Raw genomic sequence first — 20,621 nt, 5'->3', positions numbered from 1 at the left:
TGGTCTCTGAGAGAAGGCAATCTGGGGTACTGCTGGGGGGTGACTTGGGGTGAGGGGCGCCAGTCTTATCACTGAGGGGGCGTGGCCTCGGTGGGGGAAAGCTCCGCCGCCCTCGAGAAAGCGTGTGCGCACGCGCTCCCAGCTGGTTCGCTCCTGGCGCTCCGAGGGCAGGAAAATCGAAGACCCAAACTGGCGCCTGCGCACTAGGTCTCCGCCGCTGCTGTGGTCTCGCGCCCCGCCCCCCGTCCCCCCACCTCCCCCCAGGCTCGCGCTCAGCGGCGGCTGTGTCGGTGCCGCCGGGAGCAGACCGACCCGAGGTGAGGGTGGGGGGGCCGGGGTCTCCCGGCCGCGGCCGAGCCGGCGCGCCTCTCCCACCCTCCCCGCGCCCCCCGTCTGGCCCCCACGGCTAACAGTCGCGCGGCCGAACGCGGCCCACGGGCAGGGCGCGGAAGGGGAGTAAGCGCGAGGCCGGGGACGAGCGGGGGGCGGCGAGGGAGGGGCGCACCTACCACCCCTCCCGGCCTGCAGCGACCCCGCCTACGTCGCGGGACGAGGACCCTCGGTGAGTAAAGCCTGCCTGGCGAAGAAGGGAGGAGATAGGGCGGGGTGAGGGCCCGGAAACGCCAACAGGGGATGTACCTGCGCGCGCACCCGCGACCTCTGACCCTGTGGTCTCACTCCCGACCCCTACCTGACCTGACTACATCTTTTTTTTAACCTCGAGCTCTGGCCGGTCTTGGCCCCAGGACCTCCGATCCGACCCCCGACCTAACCATATTCTGGCCTGGTGTGATCCTCAGTCTCTGTTTTGTTCCCTTAAACCCGGTCCTGACCCCAAACCCCACCCAGTTCTGTTCTCAGGATCCTTGGCCTGACCCTGTTCCATCTCTGAAGCTCACCTTGCCTTGCCCAGATCATCCCAGTTTCTGGCCTGATGCTTGACCTGTCAGTTCCCTAAACTCTTGCCCAGCCCCTTCTAGTCATGTCCTGTCCCCCTAACCGCAGTCTGATCCAAGTCTGTCCGGATTCCTGACCTCTGATTTCTAAACTTTCTCCCCACCCTGTCCTATCCTCCTGGTCCCCTCCTGACTCCCCATCACCAACCTGGCCCACCCCCTTTAGACCATCCCTCTGTTTCCTGCCCTGTCCCTGCCCCCAGCCCTGTGCTGTTTCCCCCAGTCTTCTCTTGTCCCGTCACTGTCCTCATTCCCATCCTTATACTGTCCCAGTCTTTTCCTGTTCTTACCTCCATCCTGAACCTGCTCTTTTCCCTCTCCCCTTTCTTGACCACCGTCTTGGCCTGTCCCTCATCATGTCTTCTGACTATTATTCTATACTGACCCTGCCCTGCTCTTTTGTTCCTTGCTGCCCCCTACTTTTTCTCTGACCCTTGTCTGGAACCTCACTCCATCCCATCCCCTGGCCAGTGTCTTGGCCCCTTCTCTGTCCTGCCTCCTGACCTCCATCCTATGATGACTCTGATTCTGTCTTGCCCCCTACACTCCTTCCTGTTCTCTTCCTTCATCCCCTCCCAACCCCAGGCCCTTGTTCTACCCCTTACCACGCCCCTCCACCCTGTTCAGATCTCCCTCTTCCTAACACCCACTTTCCATCTCCTCTCAGCCCAGAAGAACTGGGGTCCTGTTATACCCTGCCCCTGAACTTGGAGGTTCCACTGTTCCCGTGATCTCAAGTCCATCCCAAATGCTTCTCTTAGCATGAACAGGAGCAAGCAGCCTTGTTGGCCCTGTGTGGCTAAGGGGGTTTTCATATGTGATGTCCTTCATCCCCACCCAGTGATCTCATGCAGAGCTTGCATTTGTCTCCCTGCCCCAGGAGGGCATGGAACTGTTCCTACGTCCCCCACCCTCCCCAAGTGCGAAAGAACACCCTAAATTATTCAGTGACTCTCTGGGAGTCTGTGAGGTCTGGATCATGTTTCCAGCCTGGCTAGGTTGGGGGCTGCCCCATGTCGAGGTGGGAGGTGTGGCGAGCAAACATGCCGGGGTGGGGGACTCAGGAGTGTTTGTGACTCTTCCGTGTCATGTCACCCCCATCTCCTAGTCCTGATCCTGGGTGTGCATGATCTCTGCTTTCCCGGCCTGAAAAAGTCCATTCCAGGCCTGAGGCTTCAGGGTGGTAGGAGTGGGTTGAGGGGGGTCTATCTCCCTTCTCTCAGTTGTAAGCAATACAAATTTCAGTGCTAAGTCCATCCCACCTCTGTGGGGCAGGTGTGTGTGTGTGTGTGTGTGTGTGTGTGTAGGGGGTGTGGCTGTGTCACTGGGTGTTAGAATCAGTCCTGTCCAGTAGTGACAGTAACAGCAAGAGCAATACAAGGTTCTCTCACTGAATCTCCTTGATTCTGAGGACAGGCAGGGAGAATTTGGAGAGCAAGAATGTAATGTGTTATTCAATTGTATTTTGTTCCTGCATTTGTCATAGAGAGTAGTGAGAGCTTGAATGACGAGATACTAGACCCATCTCATTTACCTGAAACATTGATCCAACCTTTTTTTTTTTTTTTTAAGTAGGCTCCACGCCTAGCGTGGAGCCCAACTCAGGGCTTGAACTCACAACCCTGAGATCAAGACCTGAGCTGAGATCAAGAGTCAGACGCTTAACCGACTGAGCCACCCAGGCGCCCCTATCCAAACCTATTAATAACAACACAAGCGTTTTTCATTGTCCCAATGTCTGTTTGGCACCTGACCTCGGAGAGGGAGAGCTCAGATAATTCAGGTCGTGAAAGATACCAAGTTACCTGAAGGGGTTTTGTTTCTGCATTTTTACATATTGAGTGGGGAGGGTTCAGATGATGAGGGATAACAGCTTCAGCTAAAAATATATTCAAATCCATTCATCTCCCTGAGCTCCAGTGACAGGAGTTGGGATTGTAAGAGTACTGGGTTGTGTGAGTATATTCGGTTCCTGCATTTTGCCTGGTGAGTAAGGGAAGCTCAGAGAGTACGGGACACCAAGTCTTTCTCAAAGGGCTATCCAGACCCATCCAGTTCTCGTATACGGATTGTGACCGTTTGGAGAATTTATCTGAATAGGTTTGGTCCTGCATTTTTGATGTTGAGTATCGAGAGGTCCGGTCATGACGGAAAACAGCTCTGTTTCAAATATGTCTGGTTTGAGACTTAGGGAGGGCTCAATGTCTGGACGGCAAGTAGGGAGGGTTTGGAGGCTGAGGGATACCAGCTCTGTCTCCACAGTGCATCTGAATACATTTAGTTCCTGATTTTGGATAGTCAGAGTTTGGACAAATTTATTTGAGGGAAAACAGTTCTGTTTCAGATTTATCAGGTGAAGTTGAGGGATACCAGCTCTGTCTCAAAAAAGAAAGAAAGAAATACACACACACCCACACCCACACACACACACACACACACACTTGATTCTTGAGTTTGGCTTGGGAGGAATATTGTCATCATGGCAGCCAGTATATATCGAGCACTTACCAAAGGTCAGTTATTGTCCCAAGCAAGCTCTAAGTGTCTTACTTCATGTCATGTTCACAACAGTCCTGTGAAGTACGTATTGTTGTCATCACCCCCATTTTACAGATGAAGACATTGAAGCACAGAGAGGATAAGTGGCTTGTCCAGGCAGCCACACAGCCAGAAGTGGCAGAGCGGAGTCGAATCCCAGAGCCACCGCTTCCTATCCCTACGTGAGGTCACATGAGGCTCAGGTCCCGGCTGGGGTGGGGCCTAGAGGTTGGCCATCTGGCAGGACAACGATGTGTGTGGGTGATTCTGCCCCACCTGTCTGCCTGGCCCAGAAGGCTCAGTTACCTGCTCTCCCCTCCTCGCTCCTGCCCCAGCCCACCACTGCACGGGTTTTTTATAGTTGTTATTAACAGTCATTAATGACGTGGTGTGAGGTTTCCTTGTACTTTGAAATGCCTTCCAAAGTAACTCTGGCCTCTGTTGGCGTTGTAACCACTGTTTACCCATTTTACAGATGAGGAAAGCCAAGCCTTGATACTCAGTCTGCATTGCCAGCCAGATACCCTCGGCCCTCTCAGCTCTGGTTTCATAAGTGTCCCTCTTCCCAACATTCTTGCTGTCCCACAAGAGGTGGGAGAGGCCATGGCTGAGGGGACACTCCCCATCGACACTCAGCCACCCACCTTATCTTGCTGCCTCCACCGGCCCTAGGCAGTGAAGGGGGGAGAAGGGGGCGGATGAAAGGAGCCTTTGTGTCCCATGCCAGCAATCTCACCCCCAGGAAGAAAGGTGGGCAGGGTGGCGGAGGCCTTGGGAGCACATCTATAGCATACACGGGGCAGGGCACTGCTGCTGCAGCCCTCCCCTCCCGCCTCCGGCCCCCTGCCAAGTGGGGAGGGAACCTTCCTCACTCTGCTCTGTCACATCACAGCATGGGCTGCTGCAGGGGCCCGGGTTGGGCTTGGGCCCTGAGGTCACAGAGCAGATGGTCCCAAATGGAGCACAGGATGTGTGGTATGTGCCGGGGCAGGCAAGAGCCCTCAATTTCCTGGACTCCTGGCCAGAAATGCCCAAGGGGGAGGAGTGGGGCAGAGCCAGCCTGGATGTGAAGAGCCATGAGCCCCCTCCCCACTCCTCCTCCCTTGCAGGAGAAGCCTCAGTCGGCCTCTAGCCCAGGACCCGCCCTCTGCGTTCTGAGTCCACCTGCTCTTAAGCCTCTGTGATCGGAATCCAGCCTCTTTACCTCCCCAAGCCCCAGCTTCCACATCTACGAGCTGGCAATGAAGAGGCGGGTCTGCGTCAACCTCCCAGGTTTGTAGGGACCAGGAGGGGTGAACACACGCACGTTTCGTCGGTTTGCTGGGATGATTTCTTCTGGAGGCGCAGAAGGTGGTAGGGTCTTGAAGCCCCGGTCTTTCCTTGCAAAAGCTGACCTCCTCTGTCCCCAGTTTGGGAAACTGTTACCCCAGTGGGGGTGGCAGTTGCCCGAGACCTTCTCCCACCCGTGCCTTGCCCTGGGGGGGAAGGGTAGGGGCCTCAGGCATGTGAGGCCTGCTGCCGGGAGACACACACCTGATTTACACCCGTGTGCTTAACAAGTCCCCAGAACTCCATCCCCAGCTCCCAGGAGGGAGCACAGGAGGCAAACCCACTCCCACGACCCTTAGCCCTTCTTCCTTAGCTCTGTACTAGGTGACTGGGGTGAGCTGGGACATCTGGGCTCTTTTCTTGGCCATGCTGGACACCCTGAAGGGACCTGGCCCTGAGATTGACCCTAAGGGTGTCCTGAGCCCTGGTGACAGGCAGGCAAGGGTTAAGAGGTGTGGGCTGGCCCAGTCCCTGGCCAGGTAGGCTGGGCTGTTGCCTAGTGGGAGGCGGCCTAGGCACCCGCCACTGCGCTCACACTGCTCACTGCCACTACCAGCTGGAACAGGGCCTGGTTGAGACAACTATTTTTTTTGAGGTACCCGAGGCCACCCCACAGCACCTCTCTGGCGTTGGTGAGCACTTGGGAACAGGGGGCCCACGGGCGTGGTGGGGGGAGAAGGGTATAGGGTGTACTGAGGCTTTCCATGGGAGAAAGCCAGGTCTGTGCACGGGGTACAGTAGAGAAGGAGGGCCTGAGTAGAGGAGCGAAGCCCAAAATGTCCAATTTCCTCTCCTGGCATGAAGCCGATTCCTTGCCGGAAATGAACGAGGAGAAGGGATGGGGGAGAAGAGAAGCAGAGTCCCCCTTCTCCACTGTCCCCCCTACTTCCTCCCCCTTTCCCCCCCCTGGGGAGTAGTCTCTGCCTTCCTGCAACCTGGGGCCTAGCCTCTCGGGACAGCCCAGACGGGGCTATTGAGAAACTGCTTCCCGACACCTGCCTGCCCCCCATCTGTTCACCCAGAGTGGGGGTTGGGGAGGGCTCTAGGGCAGTGTGGGGAACAGTCCCAGACACTGAGAGTTTGTATTTGCCTCGATAAGTGGCAAGATAGGGAAATGGGGGGTCCCACTGAGGGTGTTAGGGTGCCACCCAGGTGAGGTGTCTTGGTTGTAAACAGTCATTACAGCCAGGAATTTCTTTCTCAGCCAGGAATTTCTTTCTCGGCTGTAGTGTCAGAAGGGCAGACCTGAAAAACCTGCTGGGCCCGCCTCTGGGTGTGTGGGGGGTACCCTCTGCAGCTCTCCTGCTGCAGCCCATCCTGGGACGGGACTCAGAGGCTGGTGTGGGGGAAGTTAGGGAAGGGAACTGCTGGGATCCCCCTTCTCTCCATCTCCAGGTGGGGATGGGGCAGTTCTGGACCCCAAGGCAAATGTGCAGAGGGTAGGCGAGTGGAAGCAGAGGTTCAGGAGCTGGGTGTGGGGGTGTGGGGCGTTGACCCTGTGTCTAGCCTACCCAGTGACCCCATGACTCAGGCCCTAGCTATGTCCCCGAGGTCAGGCTAACAGGGTGGAGTCGGGGTTCCTGTCTAGACCCCATGTTGACTTCCAGGATGCTGTGAGCTCCTAGGGAAGGAAGGCTCAAGGCAGCCCAGCGTGGGATGTGGGACCAGTCCTGGTGAATGGGCCCACCCGGGAGGAGTTGAAGTTCCTGTTGGGGTGGAGCCCTGAGAGAGTTCCTCAAACTCAACTGGGGGCTGGGGAAGAAGGAGCTCCAGGAGCTTAGGGGCTGAAGAGGCTGAGCCGGGACCTCAAGGAAACCCTGCCATGCTGGGCGATGTCGGACCTTGAAGGGTGGGCATCTGCAAATCACACGTTGCTGCCTGGGTGTGCAAAAAGGCTCTGGGGACTGACCCCTGCCGCTGAGGTTGAGGACAGGGAACCACTGTTTTCCGGGAGCCGGTAGCAGGACTAGTGGCACCATATTAGCCGCTCGGCCGCATCCCGCAGCGGATAGATGGCGAAGGGGCTCGAACCCACACCTTGGCCGCCTGGGTCTTTTCCACACCTGGCCACCACAGGCATGACAAGCAGGGGATTAGGAGGGGAGGGGATCTCTATGGCCTCATGAGGCCCTCCCAGTTGCCTGCCGCCCGCCCGAGGTCAGGCCAGGTGGTGGGAGGTGATGTCACCTGGCTCCCCAGCTGGGGACCGAGCAGGATGTGGGAGGGAAGGAGCAAACTCCAGAGGAGGGGACGAGGGCAGGGCTGGCGGCCAGCCAAGGCAGGCTCTGTGGTCAGCCAGGGTGTCTGGGGGCAGAGAAGGAAGCAGGAGGCAAGAGGCTTGTTATCTGCAGCTGTGGACTTTGCTGCTCACTGTCCCAGCGGGGTGACTCCCCTCTGCTGGGTACAGGACGGACTGGGGTGGGCAGAGGGGCTGGAGGAGTCCTGGGGTAAGTGAACAGTCTCCCTGTGGCACCGGGGCCGCAGGATGGAGTAGGGACAAATAAAGACCCACAGATCTGGGCTAGCCCCCTAGCTCGGCCCCCTTGGCGTTCTCTCACTTATGCAATGGCCGTCACTGAGTACTCACTGTGCACTCAGAAGTGTTCTCAGTGCCAGAGATACCATGAAAACAGGACAGCTATGTTTCTTGTCCTCGCAAATGTCCAAGGGAAGCACAGTCTCTTGCTGGACAGCAGTTGTGACGGGACCTGGGTGGGGGCCCACCCCTGGAAGTGACATGTAAGCCCCAGCATGTAAGTGAGAACCGAGGGCTGGAGAGGTGAGACATGGCAAGAACACTCCAGACAGCAGCCGCAGCCTGGGCAAAGGCCCTGAGGCCTCCTGGGCCGGGAGCTTATGAGGAATTGGTGCGGTTGAAACAGCTCCAGCGAGGGAGAGTCAGGCTGGAGGGGTAGTCCTGAGCCACATCCTTAGCTCGTGGGCAGGTTATTCACCCCTCTGTGCCTTACTGTCCTCATCTCGGAAACAGGAGAGAGTAATCACAGAACTGCCGTCAAAGGGTAGTTGGAAGATTCAGTGTGGCGTGGAAGGTGCTTCGTCGGTGCCCACCGCTGCTGGAGTTGCTTGAATCTGTACCGTTAATTCTCCCTCCCTAGGCGAGACTCCCGACTGCGGCCCATGGGCCTCTGAGGAGGCGTTTTAAGTCTGCCCAGCTCCCCACGTGCTGTGCTTCCACTCAATGGGAAGGGAACCCAGGTACCAGGGCCCAGTGGGGCCAGACACTGACACAGATTCTGAGAGGGCAGGTCAATCGGGCGGGCAGGGTCAGGGTCCTCCTTACCCCCAGCGGGGGTGCGGGACATCAGGTAGGGGCAGGGGTTGGGGGGAGCACGGGACATGCTTCCTTACTGGCCCTTGTGCGTCACTGCCAGGCCTTGTGCAGCCATCAGCCACGGCCTCTCTACAGCACCAGGATGGAAGTCAAAGGTCAGCTGATCAGCTCGCCCACTTTCAATGCCTCAGGTGGGTGGCTGGTTCCCCTTCTCTGCCTCTTCCCCTGCTCTGAGTCACCGCCTGCCTCCTTGGAGAGGGTTGGTCCTTGGCCCCACAGCTGCACCAGGATGCCCTGGCTGATCTTTGCTCGGAAATTTGCTCCTTCTGTGTCCAGCTGCCCTGTTCGGAGAGGCTGCCCCCCAGGTGAAGTCAGAGCGTTTGCGGGGGCTGCTCGACCGGCAGCGGGCCCTGCAGGAGGCCCTGAGCCTGAAACTTCAGGAGCTCCGCAAAGTGTGTCTCCAGGAGGCGGTGAGGGCCTGGCCCTAAGTGGCTGGTGGGGGGGGCGGTGAGGAACCGGGGCCCCTAGCTAGGCAGATTGGGGCGGCGAGTGCTGAGCCACCTGTCTGAGCTGTCGATTCGCTGTCACCCTCTAGCTCCTGAAAGCTCAACTTCGATGTCTTAGAGTCAGTAAAATATGGCAGGACAGGCCCCCAATTCCCTATCAGCAATTTGAAAGCCCCAAACCCTCTGAAACAATAGTTATTTCCAAAATCTGCCAGTAAAACCTGACCTGAAGTGACAAGGGGTAACAGTTTTGATTTACCCGTCTTGGTGCGAACGTCTACACAGTTAGCCAGAAACGATAACGCAGTTCACAGCATGCAGCCCCGGGCCCCGAGGGGAGGGTGATTTAATACGCGGTAGTATAGACTGTGTCGCCTGTACAAAATAAGAAATTCCGGATTCCAAAGCAGGTCTCCCGACCTCCCATGCCCACTGCCCCAGGGATCTGGGCCGGAGGGGCTCCGGTGGCGAACTGGGAGGAAGGAGAAGAAGGGACAGGTGTGGGGTGCTGAGCAGTACTGAGCTCCTAGTAGGACTTGTGTCGCTTCTGGAGTCATTCCTGCTTTGCCCCACTCCCCACAGCTAACCCTCGGTAGTCTCTGACCCCTGTCCCCACCAGGAGCTGACCGGCCAGCTGCCCCCCGAGTGCCCGCTGGAGCCTGGTGAACGGCCCCAGTTGGTCCGCCGGCGGCCCCCTGCAGCCCGAGCCTACCCTCCATCGCACCCCAACCCAGCACACCACTCCCTGTGCCCTGCCGAGGTGAACAGATGGGCTTGGGGAGCAAGAAGGGGGTGGGACAGGCACAGAGGCTGCGTTGGGGTTGCGGTGGGGGGAGCTAAGGTGAGAAGGGAACGATTGAGTAAGGTGGGTTTCGGCTCTGAGGGAGGTCCCGGTCCCCGCCATGGGCCTCTCACCCTTGGGAAGAGGAGTCTGTCGAGACCCTGACCCGAGGCAGGCCCCGGCTGCAGAGGAAAGGAGCCCTACCGCAGAATAGGCCCCTCCTCCGCCGCCGCCGGGTCTCTGTCCCCGGCCCGGTCCTGTGCTCGGCTGGCACCGACCTCCGTGCCCTCCCGGCCCCGCAGGAGCTGGCTCTCGAGGCCCTGGAGCGGGAGGTGTCGGTGCAGCAGCAGATTGCGGCCGCCGCCCGCCGCCTGGCCTTGGCCCCCGAGCTGAGCGTTGAGCAGCGCCGCCGCCGGCGCCAGGTGCAGGCAGATGCGCTGCGGAGGCTGCATGAGCTGGAGGAGCAGCTGGGGGACCTCCGGGCCCGCCTCGGCCTCCCGGGGCTCCCACCGCCACAGCCCCTGGGCCTGGCCCCGGGGGCGGCCCTCACCGCACCGGGGGTGTGCCTGGGCACACGCCTGGCTCAGCTCAGCCAAGGTGAGCCTGGCCCGTGGCCCGCAGCGGCCAAAGCGGGAGCACGGGCGTCGGCCAAGGGCCAGGGTAGGGGTGGGGAGGGTCGGGGGCCAGTGAAAAGTGGGAGTCGGGCAGGACTGAAGGGACCCGACCCATAAGAGGAGTCGTGATAAACTGGCTCGTCGGCAAGGGTGGGGCCGCTGGGAACTTGACCTGGTGGCCCCAGGAAAACGCAGAGCCAAGCCTCGGGTGGTCTTGGATTCAGGTAAAGGCGGGTTCTTGGGAAGGAATGGGGCGGGGAGGAGACCTTCCGGGGACGGAAGGGGACGGCACCCAGGCCCTGCCTTGATAGGCCCGGGTGTCCCCCTTCTCCCCTGTAGAGGACGTCGTTCTGCACTCGGAGAGCAGCTCCCTCTCAGAGTCTGGGGCCAGCCATGATAATGGTGAGGACCCCGTCCCCCAAACCCACCCATCCTTTGATGCTCAGCCCCTCCACTCCCTCTTTAACCCCTCCTGAGCCCTGCCCCATCCTCGTGTGGGGCCCCCATCTTCCTTGCTTCACGCTGCCCAGCTCATCATCCCCAGTTCCAGCCTCATGCCTTAGCTCCCGCCGCTGTCTGCCCCTGCGCCCCCCCCTTCCCTGCCCGCAGCCCTGCCCATAGCCCATCCAGCCCCTCCTCATTGACTTCTCCCCCACTTTCCACCTTCCTCCCAGAGGAGCCCCGGGGCTGCTTCCCTCTGGCCGAGCGCCCCTCGCCACCCAAGGCCTGGGACCAGCTGCGGGCCGTATCTGGGGGCAGCCCTGAGCGGCGAACCCCATGGAAGCCACCGCCGTCAGATCTTTATGGGGATCTGAAGAGCAGGCGGAACTCTGTGGCCAGCCCCACCAGGTAGGCGTGAGCCCCTTCCCTGCCCCAGGGAGCCAGGAGGGGGATCCTGAGCCTGGGCGGGCAGGAGGGCCTGCTGACGGGTATGGTCTCTAACCCGAACCCTCACCTGGGCCTGCCTGTCTCTATCTAGCCCCACGCGCTCGCTGCCCAGGAGTGCCTCCAGTTTTGAGGGGCGAAGCGTGCCTGCCACCCCTGTCCTCACCCGGGGCGCTGGCCCCCAGCTCTGCAAGTAAGGGGACTCTGAGTATGGGTGTGAGGACCGAACTGTCAGTTCTGACGAGGAGGGCATTAGCCAAGGGTGTGGGATGTAAGAGGCTGGGCTTTGAAAGGTATATTTGAAACAAGTCACACTTCCTTTCTCTGAATCTTGGCTCCTTACCTGTGCGATGGGCATAATATCTGCCTCAAGGACGCTGTGGGCATAATAAGCTCTGGTTAACATGTACTGGGCGCCTGACATCTGCTGGGAATCCGTGCTCTGTACGGTATCGACTCATGAAATAGTCGTAAGACCCCTGCCAGGTAGATGCTGTCACTATGCCCATTTTATGGGTGAGGAGCCTGAGGCACAGAGAGGTTAAGTGACTTGGTAATAAACCGAAGACCTGGTGTTTGAACCCAGGCGGCTTGACTCTCGAGTCGGCGCTTTTAACCACCGCACCCTCCTACTTCTTGAACAAATACCTGCTAAGCGCCTGCTTTTCCCAGGCTGTGAGCAGAACAAAGTCCCTGTCCTGAAGGCACTTGGCGTCCTGTGAACGGTGGCTGTCAGGCTCATAGTTCGGGGTGGTTCAGACACACGGGGGGACAGAGAGTTCAGGAAGTTGGATTCCTGGTCCAGGCATTAGGACCCCACTGTCGAGGGGACGAGGAGCTGTGAGACACACCCTCTCAGGCCAAGGGGGCCCCACACGCGGGGAAGAGCCCTCTAACAGCCCTCCTCTTTCAGTCCTTCCCCTCTAGCCCTGCACACGCTTGCACCTCCCTTGGCGCTAATACCCCCCCATATGTCTTCCATCCCTCTGCCCCCCAGTGTGGGACAGAACCTCCGCTGTCCTTTACACCCCCCAACCCCGTTATACATGAGGTCTCTAATCCTGGGTCCATTTCGGAGATGCGCAAGTGAAAGCTCGGGAGGAGGTGGGGTACGGCCTGATATTTCTGATCCTCCTCCCGTCACCCCCACCTCTGTGTCCCCAGACCCGAAGGCCTCCATTCTCGCCAGTGGTCCGGCAGCCAGGACTCCCAGATGGGCTTCCCCCGGGCAGACCCTGCCTCCGACCGTGCCTCCCTCTTCGCAGCCCGCACCCGTCGCAGCAACAGTTCTGAGGCCCTGCTTGTGGACCGGGCGGCCGGTGGGGGAGCTGGCTCCCCGCCTGAGCCTCTGGCTCCTCCTGCCGCTGGCCCCCCGGTCTGCAAGAGCAGCGAGGTGCTGTATGAGCGCCCACAACCAGCCCCTGCCTTCTCCTCCCGCACAGCTGGCCCCCCAGACCCTCCCCGGGCCGCCCGGCCTAGCTCAGCGGCCCCTGCCTCCCGTGGAGCCCCCCGGCTCCCACCTGTGTGCGGGGACTTCCTCTTGGACTATTCCCTGGACCGGGGCCTGCCCCGCAGCGCCGGCGGCGGGGCGGGCTGGGGGGAGCTGCTGCCTGCACCTGAGCTCCCAGGACCCCTCTCCCGCCGGGATGGGCTGCTCACCGTGCTCCCAGGCCCGCCGCCCGTGTATGCAGCCGACGGCAGCAGCCCCCTCCTCCGCAGCAAGGACCCCCACGCCCGTGCTGCCCGCACCAAGCCCTGTGGCCTGCCCCTGGAGGCCGCCGAGGGCCCAGAGGTGCACCCAACCCCCCTGCTGTGGGTGCCCCCGCCCGCCCGTCTTCCCCCGGCTGGCGAGCGCAGCGGCCATAAGAACCTTGCCCTGGAGGGGCTGCGGGACTGGTACATCCGCAACTCGGGACTGGCCGCCGGGCCCCAGCGGCGGCCTGTGCTCCCCCACGTGGGCCCTCAACACCCGCCCTTCCTCCATGCCCGCTGCTATGAGGTGGGCCAGGCGCTGTATGGGGCCCCCAGCCAGGCGCCGCTCCCGCACTCGAGGAGTTTCACGGCACCCCCTGTCTCCGGCAGGTATGGGGGGTGCTTTTACTGATGGGTAGGGGTCTCTTGAGGCAGATGGCAAAGGTGTCCAGGCTGGGGAGCAGCCAGTCCCGGTAGCTAATGACTCAGACCGCGAGAGAACTTAGCCGCAGCCTCGGCTCAGGGTCCTGGGCCCTGCCTGACCTGCATGAGTCCATGGGGTCTCGGTGGAGGGGTGTTCTGGGCCCCGGCAGCAACAGCAGTTGTCTACCAAGCTGTAGAAGAATTCTAATATTTGGACAAAACAGTGCATGTCAGCTGAAAATGAGCCTTGAAAGCAGGGTGCTGGGAGGAAGGGCCTCCCGGGCCCCTAGCCTTTCTCTTCTTCCTTTTGCTGTGCCCCCACGCTTGTGAGCCTGAAGGTGCTGTCCTGTGCCTGCCTCCACCCCTTTAACGAGCCTCTTTTCCTCTCTTTCTGTGTCTTGTCCGTCTTTTCCTCTCTTCTCTGTCTTGCCACCCTGTCCGGATTCCTGCTACCCCTTCTAAAGATACTACGCGGACTTCCTGTACCCCCCGGAGCTGAGCGCTCGTTTAAGTGACCTGACGCTAGAGGGGGAGCAGTCCTCCAGTTCTGACCCCCAGGCCCCGGGGACACTGGTCTGACCCCTTCTGATACGCCCCTTGTTGGCCCGGGCACGACCTTAGTCGGGAGCACACAGTTGACCTCGCTGAACCCTGGGGTGTGATCGCTCAGTTCTGTGGGGTGCCGACCTGATTTTCCAAGGCCCCTGGCTCCTTGTGGACCCTCGAAGGTGTCTGACACCCTGCTTCCCCTCTCAAACTGTGCTGGGAACTGGGGCCCTCAGCCAGCTGAAAAGAGGGGTGATGGTGTAATGGGGACTCCAGGCCCCTCCCTCCATTTCTGTTTACACTTGTGATTTAGGTATTCACTGTCTTCCCCCAACACTAGACGTTTTATAAAAGGGAAACTGTGATCTCGTCCTGGTTGGGTTCATTCCTGTCCCCACGCCCAGCCTGTTCCATTCAGGAACCCCCCCCCCAAAAAAAAGAAAAACGGACCATATAGGGTCTCAGGGCCCTGTTCAGGGCAGCCAGGAGACTCTGGTGTGAACAGAACACCCTGCCGCCCCCCTCCAGGGCAGTTCTTGGGGAGGTGGGCTCTCTGCCCACATTTGGAAGGACTGAAGTCTAGGGAGGGGGCTTGGGTTCATTTTCCTCCCCCCAGGGGTATCCGAGGGAGCCCCAGCCCCTGTCCGCCTGTCTGCCCGCTGCCTCTGCCCACAGGATGAGATGGCCCAGCCTCTGTCCTATCTGTCCCAGTCAGGAAGCCGGGCCTGCAGGAGGGCCAAAGGGCAGAGCTGTCGGCTGTGTTGTGTCCTGGGATGCTGCGGTGGTGGGACCTGGCATCTGGTCAATGCCGGGAAAATCCTCAGGTGACGTCTGGCCACAGGCTGCGTCACGTCCTCCTTGGCTTTCTTTCCATCCACCACTTTTTAAACAAATCTACACAAGCTGTGTTTTCTATGATACCTATCTGTGACTTTCTGGAGCTGGGGGTCCCCCTACCTCCTTTACCTGGTGTTCAACTTTTCTTTTTCTACCAATGGATCTGGGCCCAAGACACTACCCACACTGGAAGGGGATTTCTATAATAAACGTGTAAACCGAACCCACGTGTCACTCCTCTGTCTGCCTTGCCTTGGGGGCCCACACCTGTAGTTAAGACCAGGTAATGTATTTTTATGATGCCAGATTATTTAAAAAACAACACTGGAAACAGCCTGTGACAATGTCATCCACTTTGGCTTTACTTGCTGTGATGTGGGGTAACGGCCTGGCCTGTCTGCGCTCAGATTCCCAGCCAGCCCCAAACTGGAGCCCTCGGTAATACAAATGCTGGGAAACGCTCCGCGCTTAACTGCCTTGTGTGTTAACGCTGCTCCAGAGGTAACAGCTTCGAGGAAGGAACTGAGAGCTTCCCCCTCGGTCCACATAGTTGACAGAAAGAGACCCAGTCAGAAAGAGTCCAGCAGAATTGAAAAGCGGAAGGCCTCTTCTGGCCACTGAAATGCACGGACTTGACCCTGGAAGCCCACGCTGGCTTGAGCGATGCAACAGCCTTTATTGTTGCGGTAACACTGATTACAGATGCCCCATTCCGGGTCAGGGCTACTCCCACCCCACCCCATCCCTTGGTCCTCATCACTGGAACTTTGGAGAGGGGGGCAGAATCCCTAAGCAGAGCTGGAGAGAGGCAAGTGGGACTGATGAGTGTTTGGGGCACCCAGAAAGAAGGGTTCAACAGGGTCAGGATGCCTGAATCCTCTGTCCTGATGGGGGCTGGGAACACTTGGGTCCTGGGTTCAAGATGTGGCAATGCCCTGACCTGGTTTCAAAGCTGGAGGAGGGTCTGGAAAAGCCTTAGTCCCGGGTTCAAGAGAATGCCTTGGTCCTAGATCCCAGCTTTCGGGGCTGAGCGTGGGAGATGGATGGGTCCCAGATTGGGGGTGGGGGAGTATCTCTGGGTCCAGAGTTTGAGGTTGGCCACGGATGCTCTGGGCTCCAAGCCCCAAGTTCAGGGCTGGGGAAGAGTTGTCCCCTAGGTAATGGGGGCTGGATAGGAGGGCTAGTCCAATTTTGGACCTGGGAGACGGGGAGTATCGCAGATGTCCTCTGCTTTTTGAACTGGACGGGGCCCTCTATTTCAAGGGCTGGGAAGGAGCTCTGGGTCCCAGTACAGGGCCAGGGTGGGGGTGGCATTCTCCAAGTCTTGGGTACAGATCCCAGACCTCTAGGATCCAGCCTCCTGCTCTTGTCCCAGCGCCTCCAGTAGCAGCCCCATTGGCGTCCGCTTGAGACCAATACTCTCAATCTTGTTCTCGATCTTGTTCTTGAGGTTTCGCAGGCGCAGTGAGGCGTGCACCAGAATCACTGCGGGCAGTGCCGAGAGGAGTGGGGTCAGTGGGATGAGACCTCAGCTTCTAGCCAATGGGGGCCCACATGAGGGGAACTGGAGCACGGGCAGGCCAATAGAGTGGTCAGTGGCCCGGATGCCTCTGATCTGAAAGCGTGGCCGAGTAATGAGCCTTGCAACAGGGGCGTGGCCAGAGAGGGCGTAGGGTAACCGGGACGTGGCCGGTGGAAGACACTTATACTAAGAGCGAGGCCTGAAAGGGCGGTGGTAAGAGGGGCGTTCCCAGAAGAGGGAAGGCAAAGCCATGGAAGGCTCTTTGTAAAGGAGGTGTGGCCATGCCCGCCTGGTGTCCCAGCCCCCTCTTAGGGCCGGGCTGGCCTGCCTCTGTGCGCAAGCGCTGGCCGTTTATTGGGCTATCGCAGGGCAGTGGATACTCACGAAGCACTGGCCCGGCGATGCTCAGCAGGAAGGTGCAAGCGCCGCCCACGGCCCAGAGAACCAGGAGGCCGACGGCAAGCACTGCGGCCAGGCAGGCGGCGGGGTGGCTGCGGCGGCAGCGGCGCACGGCTGCTTGAGTCTCGGCCGCCCACACCAGCGCGCCGAGGGCCACCGTCACCACCAGCGCGCTTAGGAGGGTGTGCAGCGGGCGCACGTACCTGCGAGGACAACGGAACTAAGCTAGCCCAGCCGATGGCGAGAGGGCTGCCCAGCCTCCAAGTCCACCCAGTCCCGGGCCCCAAGAGCTTTGGTTCCCCCCACCCCAGGGCCCTCCAGCCCGGCAAATGACTCCCGCCAGCCCTGTCTCCCAACGGTTCCACCCTCCAGGGCTTCCGACTCCCAGGAGCCCTGGGGGCCCCCATTTCCTTTTTGTCAATCCCTACGGTCCCATCTATCTTCCTTAGCTCTCCCGTTTTGGGCCCTCTCATCCCGCTAGGCCTCCAGGCTCCCAGCCCTTGCCAGCTCTTTACTTCCAGCCCTACCCCCGCGGGGCTCCTCTCCAATCCACCAGACCCCACCCCACCCCGCCCCCAAATCCACCCTTTGAGCTCAACCCTGTGGATTCCTCTTCCAGGCCTTCTGTCTCCAGACATTTCCCTCTCCGCGGGCCCAGAGTCTTTACAAGATCCCTCCCAGACTTCCTCCCCTTCAAATTCCCCATCCATGTTCCCCACTCCTTACAGATCTCTCCCTCCATCATTGCTAGAACCCCTTCCATGCTTTCAGTACCACTCTTAACTTCCAACCCTGCCCAAGTCACTCCGGGTTCTCCATCCTTCTCTGGTCTCAGGCCTTCCACCTCCGGGCCCTCCCTCTTGGTTCAAGTTCCCCAAGATGTACTTGCTCCAGGAACGTTCCAATCACAGCCCAGCTCCCCTCTACGCTCAGAGCCTCCACAAGCCCACCCTCCCAACCCTTCAACTTGACCACATCCCCGTGCCTCTCTGCCCGAAGTCCTCCAAGGCCGCCTTAATCTGGCCCCATCACTCACGTCCTCCCCCTCCACCCCCACTTTCACGTTCAGGCCCTCCTTATCTTCAGGTCCAGCTCCTTACCCAGTTTCCCCTCCAGTCTCACACTCTCCATCCTCCCCACCCTCTGTCCTCAGGCCATATTCCACTCAAGGCGCTCCTTATAACCCCGTTGGACTTCCTTCAAGTCTCCCTTCCCATGCCCCGGAGGTTTTTCCATCTCTAAAGAACTCGCTCTTCCAGCCTTGCATCCCCCTCCCGTTCCTCAAAACCCCGCGGGTCCACACTCCCTGCCCCACAGGCGTCCCTGGCCAACCGGAGTCTCCCTCTCTCCCTCACCCAGCTAGAGCAAGACCGAAGCCGAAGCACAGAAGGTAGTTGGTTTGGTAGTAGAGGAGGTTGTTGATGACGCGGTGGCACCATCGCTGCGGGTCGCACGGATCCGGAGCCGCCAGACGCGCCGACCCCAGAACGAAGTCGTCCAGGGCGCGTAGCGGTGGCAGCCGCACCTCCGACATCCTGCCGGCCGATGTAGCTGGACCAGCCAGAAGAGCGGCCGGACTACAACCCCCGTTACACCCCGCGCCACCGCGAGGGACACCGGGAAATGGAGTCTGGACCCAGCGGCTGCTACCTCCACCACCTAGGCGGACTGCGCAGTAGCATCGATGCACGTCAACGGAAATGCCAGCGACACGCCGGAACTTTACGGCAGCAAGGGCTGCCGGGAAATCAAGTCTCCGCCGCCGGGGAAGGCGCTCCCATCCACCCCCAGGTGGGGGCGCCCAAGGGGCTGTTCTAGGCTGTGCTGATGGCTCAAGTACACAGTCGTCTGACATTGTAGGGCATGCAGAAAGACACATTCTGGGATATACAAATAGGAATTGTCAGGACTCGGGCAGGATCCCACTTCCTTCCTGTCAGGGTCCAAGAGGGTCACACCTACTTGGAAACTGCCGCAGGGCCTTTTCAGCAGTGTCTCCTCGAGGCCCCGCCCGTGCCACCCCGGTCCAGCCATAAATACTATCAAGGGCCTTTTATTCACATTCACCACATCAGAGATGTCTCTTTCTGGGAAGGTTTTTTTAATCCCCACAGGTTGAATTAGGGCACTCCCTCTGGGTCGCTAGCAGTCTTCTTCAGGCTGGGAGTCCCAGGAGGTGTCCTCTGTCCCTGGGTCCCTGGCCTGGCCCTGCAGGCACATAGTCACCAAGAAGTGTTTGGGGGGAATTGTGCTGCTTCGTGGAAGGTGGGCACCTGCCCCATTAATGCTTGAGGGCTGGTAGCTTCCACAGCACTCCTGACCCCCTGATGGCTTTGCAATCTAGCACTGCAGGTCCCTCGCACAACCCACAGTGTCCTTAAAAGTCATCATCATCACAGATGTCAAGGTACACATCGAAAGCCTCTCTGTTGCAGTTTCCATCAGGAGTGAAGACATATTTGTGGAAGGTCCCATCTACACAGATGGCTGGAAGGGGGGGGGATGGGTAAAGGGTTAAAGGGTGCCGAGCCACCCGCTCCAATCCTCTCCAATCCTCTCCAGTGCCCCATGGCCTAGGGTCTACCTCCAGGCCTTTGTCCCCAGGCCATCCCTCTGGCGGCGGAGTTGAGCCGCCCACTCTAGCCCTCTCAAGCTTCCCATGCCCTCAAATTCCTGCAGATCCAAACTGTAGGACTTTGCCCATGCAGCACCCCCAGTCAGGAGCTATTCCCACTCACCAATGACAGAGTTGACGTTCTTGGAAGTATTGCGACCGAAGGCGCAGATGCAAGCGGACTCAGCAGGCACGGTGAAGCTCGCCAGGCTCCACTGAGAGTCCACGTACTGCCCGATCATAGGCCCCACCTTGCCCACGCGAGCCAGCCTGCAGGCAGCACTGGCTGAGCCCGGGTGTGGGCCACGGTCAGGGGGATGGGGGCAGGGCAGGGCCAGGCAGGGAGTACTCACGCGGAGCGGCGGTTGAGGCGGGTATCCTTTAGAGCAAAGATATGGACTGTGCCCTTATCGCTGGAAGCGCAGAGGAACGAGGAGTCGTGGCTGAAGTTGATGCTGGAAGACACAGCGGCAGTGACGCCCACGTGTCAGGTGGCATGGGGTCACCAGCCCACCACACATACCCCATGCTCACCAGTAGAGGGTGGCAGGGTCAGTGCCTCGGCGCAATTCCACCAGTTTCTCCTTGGACTGTGTGTCAAAAAGGCGAATAAGGGTGCCTTTCTGGGAGGCGGAGGCCACTACCGTGCCTGGCTGGTTCAGGGACACACAGGCCACGTCGCTCTGATGGGCGTTGATGGTGAACGGAGCAGATGAGGTGCCAGGCTTTGTGCTCGCCAGGTCCTGCGGTGGAAGGAGCGGTTGGGGCTTGGGGTAGCACGGAAGGCAGAGGCCAAGCGTCCACGGACGGAGCCCGCCCGCCCGCCCACCCTTGCCCCCTGGGCGGCTCACCACAAGTTGCAGGCTCCCACACTTGTGTCCTGGGAACACCAGCAGCTGTTTCTCCAGGCTGGGGCAGAGGTCACAAAGCCCTAGGGTGCGAGGCCATAGTGTTGGAGGAGGGGGTAGGCCGGTGCAGGGGAGGCAGGGGTCAGGCAGTGGGCCAGGCAGGGCCTCGGAATGGACAGAAGCTGGGGAAGGACTGACTTTGATCTTCCATGACATGTGGCACCCACAGAACCCTCAGAGGGCTTGCCGTCCGCCGCGACCCCCAGCAGCGAGACACGTTCTCCCCCTCCCGACGCAGCTCCGGCAGCCCCAGGAGGGCCCCGGGATCCCTGGCATGGCCACCCATGTCCCTACTGGGTGTTTCTGCCCTGCTCTCTAGGGCACCCAGGGGTGAGGAGAGAGAACAGGCTAAGGGATGGACAGATGGACAGACTGGGAATATGAGCCTCTCTGCACAAAGACTCTCTCCCTGCCCCTCTTCCCCAGCTTCTCTGGGCGCCCCTCGCATTCTCTCACTTCTGCCCCTCTGCCCCGTCCACTGCCTCCTGCCCTCACACCTGCGTATCTGGGTCCTCTCACCCTTGGGGTTGTCCCGAGTGTCAAACTCGAACAGCTTTCGGGGATTGTCGGGGAAGGAGTACACGTAGATGCGGTTCCTCAGCACGATCACAATTCTGTGGGCATCACACAACGCGGGATGTCCATGAGGGAGGGCAGGATGCCCGTCCAGGACTAACCCTCTTGCCTGCTGCAGGGACCTCCTACCTCCCCCACCCCAGTCCTCCTCAGGCTCACTTGTCATGGCGCATGCGCACAGCCAGCACTGGCTTGGTGAAGGT

General features: G+C 59.9%; 4 protein-coding genes across 6 annotated transcripts in view; 1 reads left to right on the top strand and 3 right to left on the bottom strand.

Annotated features, from left to right (window-relative positions):
* The first annotated feature begins 335 nt into the window (after positions 1–335).
* CCDC120 (coiled-coil domain containing 120) lies at positions 336–14,619 on the top strand. Of its 3 annotated transcripts, XM_040631756.1 has the most exons (12): positions 336–562; positions 3,570–3,676; positions 4,604–4,766; positions 7,940–8,039; positions 8,216–8,306; positions 8,452–8,585; positions 9,241–9,381; positions 9,705–9,999; positions 10,356–10,418; positions 10,691–10,865; positions 10,996–11,094; positions 12,066–14,619. In XM_040631756.1, exons 5-12 carry the CDS (start codon positions 8,258–8,260, stop codon positions 13,003–13,005), a joined length of 1,896 nt encoding a protein of 631 aa, XP_040487690.1. In that variant the 5' UTR covers positions 336–562; positions 3,570–3,676; positions 4,604–4,766; positions 7,940–8,039; positions 8,216–8,257; the 3' UTR covers positions 13,006–14,619. The 3 variants fall into 3 exon arrangements, with proteins under 3 accessions (XP_040487690.1, XP_040487683.1, XP_040487699.1); XM_040631749.1 differs by lacking the exon at positions 3,570–3,676; XM_040631765.1 differs by lacking the exons at positions 336–562; positions 3,570–3,676; positions 4,604–4,766; positions 7,940–8,039 and having other exon boundaries at positions 8,237–8,306; positions 12,066–12,983; positions 13,481–14,619.
* Positions 14,620–15,055: 436 nt separating this feature from the next.
* Positions 15,056–17,995, bottom strand: PRAF2 (PRA1 domain family member 2). Its single transcript, XM_040631746.1, has 3 exons — positions 17,676–17,995; positions 16,306–16,523; positions 15,056–15,884 (listed from the first exon to the last, which is right to left on the bottom strand). The coding sequence occupies exons 1-3, from the start codon at positions 17,852–17,854 to the stop codon at positions 15,745–15,747; spliced, it is 537 nt and encodes a 178-aa protein (XP_040487680.1). The 5' UTR covers positions 17,855–17,995; the 3' UTR covers positions 15,056–15,744.
* Positions 17,996–18,408: 413 nt separating this feature from the next.
* WDR45 (WD repeat domain 45) overlaps positions 18,409–20,621 on the bottom strand; it is a 10,064-nt gene continuing 7,851 nt past the window's right edge. Inside the window, exon 12 of the mRNA XM_040631733.1 lies at positions 18,409–18,623. The gene's annotated coding sequence lies outside the window, so the exon portion shown is untranslated. The remainder of the gene's footprint in view (positions 18,624–20,621) is intronic.
* On the bottom strand, positions 18,409–20,621 carry LOC121103481 (WD repeat domain phosphoinositide-interacting protein 4-like; the record flags this gene model as incomplete). The annotated part of the gene is made up of 7 exons (XM_040633977.1): positions 18,409–18,807; positions 19,059–19,204; positions 19,288–19,389; positions 19,469–19,677; positions 19,786–19,865; positions 20,362–20,456; positions 20,578–20,621. Coding segments are annotated over 7 exons (786 nt in total), but the record flags the coding sequence as incomplete, so codon positions are not given.

Source organism: Ursus maritimus (genome assembly GCF_017311325.1).
Source record: "Ursus maritimus isolate PB19 chromosome X unlocalized genomic scaffold, ASM1731132v1 scaffold_X1, whole genome shotgun sequence".
Taxonomy (NCBI): Eukaryota; Metazoa; Chordata; class Mammalia; order Carnivora; family Ursidae; genus Ursus; species Ursus maritimus.
This window is presented reverse-complemented; position numbering and strand designations above follow the sequence as displayed.